This window comes from Mercenaria mercenaria, chromosome 17 (genome assembly GCF_021730395.1).
Source record: "Mercenaria mercenaria strain notata chromosome 17, MADL_Memer_1, whole genome shotgun sequence".
In the NCBI taxonomy this organism is placed as follows: domain Eukaryota; kingdom Metazoa; phylum Mollusca; class Bivalvia; order Venerida; family Veneridae; genus Mercenaria; species Mercenaria mercenaria.
Window position 1 is genome coordinate 56725930 of NC_069377.1, and position 9242 is coordinate 56735171.

General features: G+C 34.3%; 1 protein-coding gene across 1 annotated transcript; it reads right to left on the reverse strand.

Annotated features, from left to right (window-relative positions):
- Window positions 1-873: 873 nt before the first annotated feature.
- LOC123537646 (uncharacterized) lies at window positions 874-8173 on the reverse strand. Its single transcript, XM_053528911.1, has 6 exons — window positions 7869-8173; window positions 6986-7066; window positions 5624-5746; window positions 5209-5330; window positions 4552-4744; window positions 874-4057 (listed from the first exon to the last, which is right to left on the reverse strand). Exons 1-6 carry the CDS (start codon window positions 8136-8138, stop codon window positions 3179-3181), a joined length of 1668 nt encoding a protein of 555 aa, XP_053384886.1. The 5' UTR covers window positions 8139-8173; the 3' UTR covers window positions 874-3178.
- Between the last annotated feature and the right edge of the window lie 1069 nt (window positions 8174-9242).

Sequence of the window (9242 nt, forward strand, 5' to 3'; positions counted from 1 at the left end):
ATACTAAAGGCGTAGGCACTTCCCTGGGTCATATAACTCGTATCCTGACAAAGTGTTAACATGAACTAGACAATTGGTTAAAAAGCACTAGACAATTGGTTGAAAAAGAACCAGACAATTGGTTGATAGAAAATTGATAGACTTTGAAAGGTAAAAAAATATTCCAAATAGTGTAAATACTTTATTATTGCTATACATTCTGCTCATAGTTTACTACCCTAATGATATTTTATACTGGTAGTAGTTTTTGTTTGTTTGGCTTTTAGAAAAAAAAACTTGTATGTGATTCGCCAATTTTATTTAAAACACATTAATATATAAACACAATCAGATAAAGTCTTATCCTTCAGATTTTTACTAGCGGACTAGCAGACTATTTTACCCTTTGGCACTGCGTTCCCTTTTTTTGAAATGAGTTTGTTTCATTATATCAATGATATCACTTCTAAAGGTGGTAATAAAATTGACTGTGACTGCCTGTTCTGTCTGTAGCAATAAGACATGTATACCAAAACGAACGATTTTGAACACATTTTTATTGCGATCCAAGTATTTTGTATTCGCCAAATGTCTGTGTCCTTTTTACCGAATCATGTCCTTGTTACGCCGGCAGTAACAGCCTAATGACATTTTGTTTTCACCCTACAAATTATAGGGCAACAATAGACACTCGTGCGTTTTCTTAATACGTCTTTAACATTTAAAAAGTAACCCCTTTTACAATTCAATAGAACTTTGTCTGTGTTGTATTTTTAAACTGGTGTTGAATATTTAATTTTGTGCTGCACATAAATGGGGAAAAAGAAATTGGAACGTTTTCAAATATGAACGCATAACCAGAACATTTCATGATTAAACAAGTTAAAAGCAAAGGTGATTCATCCATTTTATTTCACAAATCATTAATACATGAAGTATAGAATCAAACTCGTTCATGTTTTCGTGAACATTTCAATATATTTAATCAAACTGTACGTTAAACACCTTTCAAAAAGATTAAAACTGTCTCATCTAAAATAACGTGTTTTTTCATATATGCCCAAGTTCATGGCATCATAAAAACATTTGTTATATACTCATTTCTATGCTGCGTTAAGTTACAATGGTACCGGAAACGTCAATATTTTTCCATACACTGACGCCTGAATTTCATATCGGGTGCGTGATGTAATTTAATATGTGTCGTTGCATTAATTCTTTTATTTAGTTCAGTATTGTCCATCTTATTCAGGCTATTGAACAAATTCATAATGCTTACATTACATTTATACTTGTTGATACGTATGTAATAAAAGGTTATACGCATATAATATGCACGAGTTCTGCAGCGAAAATATTGCGCGACTTTAGGATAACCTATAAGTATTTCTCAGTACAATCAGTTTAACAGTCATTGAGTGTACAGCAGTCTTTCTAGTCTTTGGAATAAATTCAAACAGTCACGTAATGTTTGATCAATCTTTTTCCGCAACAAGGCTTTGTATTAATTTTCTTTAGACATAAAAGTATGCCATTCCATACATCAGTTTAACGAACTCCGAGGATGGTAGAGGAATTTCTGTAATGCTCTAAATTTCTTGATTAATTAGTTTATCATGAAGAATCAATTTTCATTATAAATTTCAGCCGTTTCGGACAGACATCAAAAAGTTTTGAAATTATTATTTTGACTTTTCATGGATTTATACTCTAGTGTATAATTGAAGGTTCCATGTACTTCGTCAAACGAACACATCTACGGATATCTGTTATGGTATATTGAATTTTGGTAATTGTACAAAAGTAACATGTGTAAATGCTTAGTTCTGCTCAACCCAGGGATAAAGGGCGCAGACAGTATTTTGTATTTTTACTCTGTTAATGAACAGGCTAAATCAAACGAGGCCTGCATTATTTTCATTTTGTCGTGTTGGGCTACTTGCGGGCTTTCACTTTTTCTATTTTATTTGTTATGGATTTTATAAAATTTCATGATGTCTTTGTTAGTCGCACGTAAAATTTTGTAATATTTCGAAACGAGTAATTTTCAAGTTAGCATTTTCATAAATATCTCAACAATTCAAAAAAGATCCTTATACTAACCCAAAGACTTTAAAAATAATGTATAAATTACGTCTGACTTTGCGTAAGAATGCCTCAATTTACGTTATGGATTTGGTGAATGCATTCTTGTTATTCTAGTTTACTTGATATACACCTCCTCAATAAAAATATAGATGAATAAGAATCAATGCAAATATACACGTTTCACATTTCATCAAGAATGCATATTCAAAGCAATAAAATTAAAACATCTAAGTTTAGTTTGCGGCGTGAGGGCTGCACACATATTTTCAATAAGTTGGAGCTTTTATATAAGGTATTATATATAAAAGAATAAAAATAACAGTTCTATGAAATTTGAAATGAAAGTGCATTTACACAAAACGAGTGCCAATGATGGAACTTGAACTTTTTCGTGAAAAACATTTGGTATCAATCGCAACATATATGGAAGTAAGAAATAAAAAATAACAAAAAGTAAACGACATACACATTTTGATAAATACAGGGATTTCATTGATTATTGAAGTAAAAATGGAAGTTGCAAAGTAGAGGCGGGGATGGGGAGGGGAGATGGGGTCTTGGCGTTATCTTATTTAGAACGTTATTTGTAACAGGGAACATAGCCAGGGCTTCAAGCCACTATAGCAGGAGCCCCATGTGGTTCTGGGATGATCTGTGTATGAAAAGAATTGGAACCACTGCCTTACCCTTGCATGATCGTAAGAGGTGACTAATAGGGTCTTAACACTTGGTTTTGCTGTAACTCTGTGATTCCAGCAGGTATGCAAATTTTGATTCCATATCTCATATTTTCGATATAAATGAGATGTGAAACCAAAACTTGTAGTCCTGTTTGACGCCATATAACCTATAATGTGTTGATGCGCCGTGAAACCCAATTAAATAAATACACTATAGCAGGAGGAAATCCCCGCCCCATGCTCTTAATAAAACCTCAGAATTATATAATAGACAAAAAATGTAAATATAAGACAAAAGTAACAAAGCGAAAGCAATATTCCAAACACAATAAGGACAACTGATATAAGACAGTTTCGTCATGAACATAATCTTAAAGTTATCAAGAAGTATCACTTAAAGTTTAAGACATTTTACGTGTAAAGCTCAACGTTCAGTTCCTCCTTCCACCGCCTCTGTTTGACTGCGGCAAAGCTTGGAGAAATTCCTTAGCTTTCTGCTTTATATCACTTGGAACTGATCTATTCTTCATGTAGAAGTTTAACTTATTTCGGAGTCCATCATTCACACGTAGATTTCCGGCTCTATAACTTACGAGATCCTTATCCAACTTCTGTAATGCAATCTTCCAGTGCAAAGCCACTACGACCGGATGGTAATTGCCTGATGAGAGCCTCAGTCCTCCTAGAACCATCCTTTCGGAATCCGTCAGCTCTTCTGTATTAGTATTTCTTGTATATTTAGTTGGTACTCTCTGCAGTATGGCAGATTCTTGTTTCTCCAACAACACCTGTGCTAACTCTTTTGGGTTTCTTGGAACACCGGGGTTATTTGTAAAAAATCTCAATTTAGAAATCGGTATTGTCATGTTGTAACTGGGATCGGCTTTTAGTTCATCAATAGCTTTTGTAAGTTCTTTTTCTGCAATTTTCCAGTGCAGGGCAACTACTGTTGGCTGATAACGTGGTGAATCAACTGAAAGTGGTTTCAGTCCTCTAAGTGCCTGATATTCTGGGGCAGATATATTCTCAAGGGGTGTGCCGGCATTATACTTCGTTTGTACATCACCAATTATCACCTTGATTACTTCTTGCTTGATTCGAGTTGCTTCTTTCTGCAGCTGCTCAGAACCGCAATGTCCAATGTCGTTAAGTTTGTACATTACACCACGATCTGGATTAAAGGTTTCAGGTGTCTCAAGTTTTTCTTCAATGGACTTCAGAAAACTTGTCATGGACTGCCGCTTTAAGTCTTGTATCACATCAGGGAGGCCCGACATCTCTTCAACTTTTGAATCATTCAATGTCTTGATCTGTTGAAACAAATAAAAAGTTATGTTTCAACGTGTTTAAAGGTATTCAACAAATGTTAACAGCTAGTCAAAAAAATCTGTTTTAATGAAATATATTTCAATCTCTTTTCATAATCTCTCATGAACAGACTCAGTCAAACCGAATGTGCTATTATTTTGCTTGGTTGCATTCTATGCTTCCAAAGGATCTTCTTATCGATTAAACTTACGTATGTCCAATTTTCATTTAAGCTAAACTGGAAGAAGTTTCTTATTTAGTTTATTCTAATTCATTTTGGTTTTGATTTAAGAAAAACTAAACCTTTTAGCAATCACTCACGAGACCAGTGCAAATCCGTTTTCCACTAGTGACCTAAGGTTTAATCGGTTCGTTTCCTTATCCATTACACCGGCGTATCATTTGCATTATCTTATATTATATGCACATAATAGTTTGTTATATCCCTGACGACCACGTCATTACTGTTGATTTTATATAAAAGATATTGATGTACCTCATCTTCATCCCTAATGGATGCAAAATCTGTTTGTCTTCTGTACTTTTTTGCCATTTCATCAAGTATTTCCATTTTGATTTTAAAGTTTCTCTCTTTACGGCGTTCTTTAGCGAGAGGATCTATATCGAGTTCAATTTCTTCTTGAACCCTCTCCGCAAATAAATCAAGACAATTATTGTTTTCCAGACAGCTGAAACACAAGTTGAGACGACTTTATTCGCACGGTTATTAGACGTTTAAAAAGTAATGGACAATCCGTTAGTTGCGCTAGTCATATATTTTTCATCTTTAGATATTTGTTTCAAGCTTTTTAATTTTTCATCAACATGTAGGTCATTAAAGTGTTATTTTGTTATTATTGGCATAGATTCCATACCCTACCCACCTTCTGATTAATTGCTATACTAAGCAGGACTATGCAACACTGGACCTGTGCATGTTTTTGTTTTGTTAAGACAAAGGTGTAGATTTCTAGTTCAGTAAATAAGTTCTTATCGTGCTGGTCTTAAATACATGCATGATATTTGATAAAGATTTGAAATATAATTCTGAGCCATATGAATGTATCAGCTTCTTATTCCAAAGGAGCATTAAATTAGGATTTCCAATAGATGTGTGTAGGTAAGTAATTTGAATAAGAGCAAGGATACCCACGTTTTTTGTGTTTCATAAACTTCTGGAATAAGGGCAGTTACGTCGCCACTTGCATAGTCTATCATCTCTTTTGTCATTGGCCTCTTTGCCCAATAGTTTCCCGCAATTTTGCTCCATTCCAACTGAAATATGATTCTACATAACATAACATTTCATTGTATTTTGCATCGTATTGATAATCAGAATATCATAATTTGTTTGGATCACTGATATTACACCGTCTGAGTAGTATAATTTGCATATGTTTAATGTGGGACAGATACTATATAACCTTTACAGAAACATGTATACCATGTGGAAGAAGAATAAAAACATGGCCTAAGGTGAACTATTAATCGAATTGTCTTTTCTGTTTTGTTCTGTGTAATTATGGTAAAAAAATTCTACTAAGTTCATATTTGGTTTAGACATCAACCTTTACATCTGCTTTGCCTTCGTAGACTTCGGCATTTTTGGAATACAACCTGCAGATATCCACAAGTTTCTCCCTTGTGGGTAGTTTTCTTCCTTTGTCTTCTTCAATCACAAGATGTGCTACCTACAATAGATTTAAATGTTTCCTTACAGTTTCGGGTTATTCCCATTAGGGCATAACTCAGTTCAAAAGCATTTTTACTTGGAAGTCATAGTCCGGTCCGTGTTAACTTAAAGTCAACGCTTTTTTATATATCCAGTGTGTGCGTGCGTGCGCGCGTGCGCGCGTGTTCGGGTTTAGCGTCTTTTTCAATAATTTATCATTATATAAAGTCGGTATTTCTTTGTAGCAGTGAGCGCAAAGCCAAACTTTATGGGATTACACGTCGTAGACACGTGACATGATACCTCACCAAGTAACATTATACTGACATCGAGCTTACCAGTCCTATTTCTATCCTCTTAATCTTGAGTGACAAGCGAGGAAACTACTAGTACCATTTTGACATCTTTGGTATGACGCGGCCTAGGAGTCAACCCACGCCCTCCCGCTCTTGAAGCGAGCGCTCTGTACCGATAGGCTACCTAGGCGGTTTTTTTCGAGCTAAAGATCAGTGCACACATTGATGTATGGTTAGAGTTATGGTTATAACTTCCTTAACAATAATGTTGCTCAGAAACCGAGGGCTTTCTGTGATGTGTATCAGTAAATTTGAATAGATATAACACTTGACTTTAATATGCAAGTCCTGTTGCACAAAACTGAGCCACATCATTTTCCAGACAATGCTTCTAGTACAACAGTGTCTACTATATTGAATGCTCCATACTGAACTGCAACATTGCTATATATTAACGTGCCGGACAAGGTAATATATAGATTCCCTATAGTTTTATTTGATATTGTTTGGAAACGAGAACTTACATGCCAGAATTTTCATTTTTGTTCATACAAAGCATTGCTATTTTACTTGTCTGTGGAAACTAAAGTTTGAATGGAAAACTGAAAGCTACATTTATAATTGTTAGACAACCCGTCTGAGGGTCGGAGCCAAAATTTAGTTGGTTGGGTATCCAGCACGACAACACTATTCTTATTGTAAATTTCTTCAACGTTTAAAAACTATATACCAAAATTTAATTAATATTTCCCGGTTAGTAGAACAGAAGCCCAAAATTGTTTATTTGCCCTAACATACTAAATTGCCGCATTTTGTATTTACGAATGCCTTTGCACTGATGCGGTGCACTTTGTGAGCCCTTACCGATGTAACTTGAAGCATAACACAAAGGGGAGAATGTTCAGTGTTAAAAAGAAGCTTAGTGAATACACTTTGCAGTCTTTATATTACACGCTGATTACCTGTGTATCAAAAACATTTTCCAGTCTGATTCCAAACTGATGATACAGAGCTGCACTGTCTCCTGAACAAGACTGGATTACCTGAAACATAAATATGCATTTCAACACGATTGCCCAGAGTTGAAAAGTCAGATGGTATTACCTATCAGTATTTATCTATATCCGAATTAAATATGGCTTGTACTGGTATCCTGGAAAGGACTTGTACTCATAATTCTGAATAATTTGATTAAAAACAATTGTATAAAAAAGATCTCAATTTTCTTATTAACAGAGCAGAATCTGTCTGATTGTGTCTGTTTATGAGAAGTAATAAAATATTCAACACACACCACGACCGCCGGTACCGTAACGTAACTATATTATACAGAAACATTGAATGGACTCCATGACTCAAAAAGGAAATAATATAACAACACCAAGTCCAAAAGGGGAAACCATCGCACGGCCCTTACAGTCTGCCGTTGTAACAATTTATAAAACTTATAAAGCAATCCTTTTGAATAAGAACGCAACCAAGCAAAATAATAGCAGACTCGGATATTGTTGGATATTCATCCTTGTTATTTTGCACATCTCTGTTCATATACAACTATCCTTACGCCCCTGGTACCGGTTATAGTGGAACTCTATTATATACAAATATTGAATGGAATCAATGATCCCAAAGGCAAAAAGGTTATATCACACCACTGAGTCCAAGCACATAGAGCCACACGGTATTTAGACTGCTGTTGTAATAGTCGATGTTAAGAAGGAAATTCTTTAGAAGCATAAAGCACTGCCTAGCAAAACATTTGCAGACTCGCGTTAACCATAACAAACAATCTTAAAATGCCTTTTAGGTTCAATTATAGCTTAAAATTACTGAAATAGTTTATACTTTTACTATTCTTGTTGACGTTAAAATGGTGTCAAGCCCCGTCTCCGTGAAAAACTTTTTGTCCTGTTTATTTTCATTTATCATGACGTCAAATAAGTAGACTGATCCATCCAGTGTGCCAATTTGCAGTAGTGTAAGAGGTCCGTGTTTACCAAGCTGAACACCTTCAGCATCAAGGGAGATAACTTTTTCCCAACTGAGCTTTCGCACGGCCGCTTGACATTCTTGTTTGTTGGAAGGGGAAAACAGTTTCGGTGGTGGCGATGCCATCGTTATCCAATGAAATGTACGTCAATTCTTTGACCTCTTTTTCTTAATCAAGAAAACAAAACATGAAGTATAATAAGAATTATAATGTTAATGTATTTATGCGACTTCTAAAAAGTGATCGTATATTATGCATGTTTGTCCGTCTGCAGTTTCTTATTTATTTAGTTATTGTGATCAGAAATGCCTGTATAATTATCTGTCCAAATTGCTATGTGATCAGAGATGTCGGTTTAATAACCTATCACAATTGCTATGTAATCAGAAATGTCTGTATTATTAACTGTCACAATTGCTATGTGAACAGAAATGTCAGTATAATGACCTTTCATAATTGCTATGTGATCAGACACGTCTGTAATATAATCTTTCATAATTGCTAAGATTATAATCAAATGAAAAATAACGTTAAGTCGAGTATCTGCACAACACGGAGTGCTGTCTGTCTGCTATTAAGTTCCGTTACTTGACACTGTATGTATGCAAGAAAAGTACGGTACCAATGGCGTACATTGCTGTTGCTTCTACTACCAACGTTTATTTTTAAAGGCCTAGATCCACAACTACATAAGTGCCCACCCCCCACAAATCCAATAAACATCTCCCATCTTATCTGCTGCTTATCAGCGATTATGTAACAGTAGCTGATTAGAGGGCAATTAGCATAACAGGGGTCCCAACCAGACCGTGAAGATGTACGCAGTGGAGTTGAAAAAATTTATTTTCCTTCAGCGAATGTGGAATAATAATAATAATATTAATAATAAAAATAATTATTATTATTATCATTATTATTATATAGATAACTTTTATCTGATGATGGTTATTATTATTATTATTATTATTATTATATAATATTACAAATAAAAATGATAAAAGATATAGTAATAATATTAAAAATAATAATGATAATAAAACTCAGGTATAGTGAAAACTCAATGAGTTTTTTGTGTCGACAAACAATATCTTATAATATCATAATTATAATGAAAAAGGTCACACCAATGAAGGTGATCCTTAAATTATATTTATATAGAAAACTTACAAAAAGAATGGAAAAATGACTTTCTCATATACATGCAATCACAATTATTGGAATATAATATT

Excerpts from the sequence above, each read along its gene's own strand:
- LOC123537646 (XM_053528911.1), bottom strand. The coding sequence starts at position 8,138 with ATGGCATCGCCACCACCGAAACTGTTTTCCCCTTCCAACAAACAAGAA. Across the intron at positions 5,747-6,985 it reads AAAATGTTTTTGATACACAG|GTAGCACATCTTGTGATTGA; the intron begins GTAATCAGCGTG and ends AATCTATTGTAG. Across the intron at positions 4,058-4,551 it reads CCATTAGGGATGAAGATGAG|ATCAAGACATTGAATGATTC; the intron begins GTACATCAATAT and ends TTGTTTCAACAG.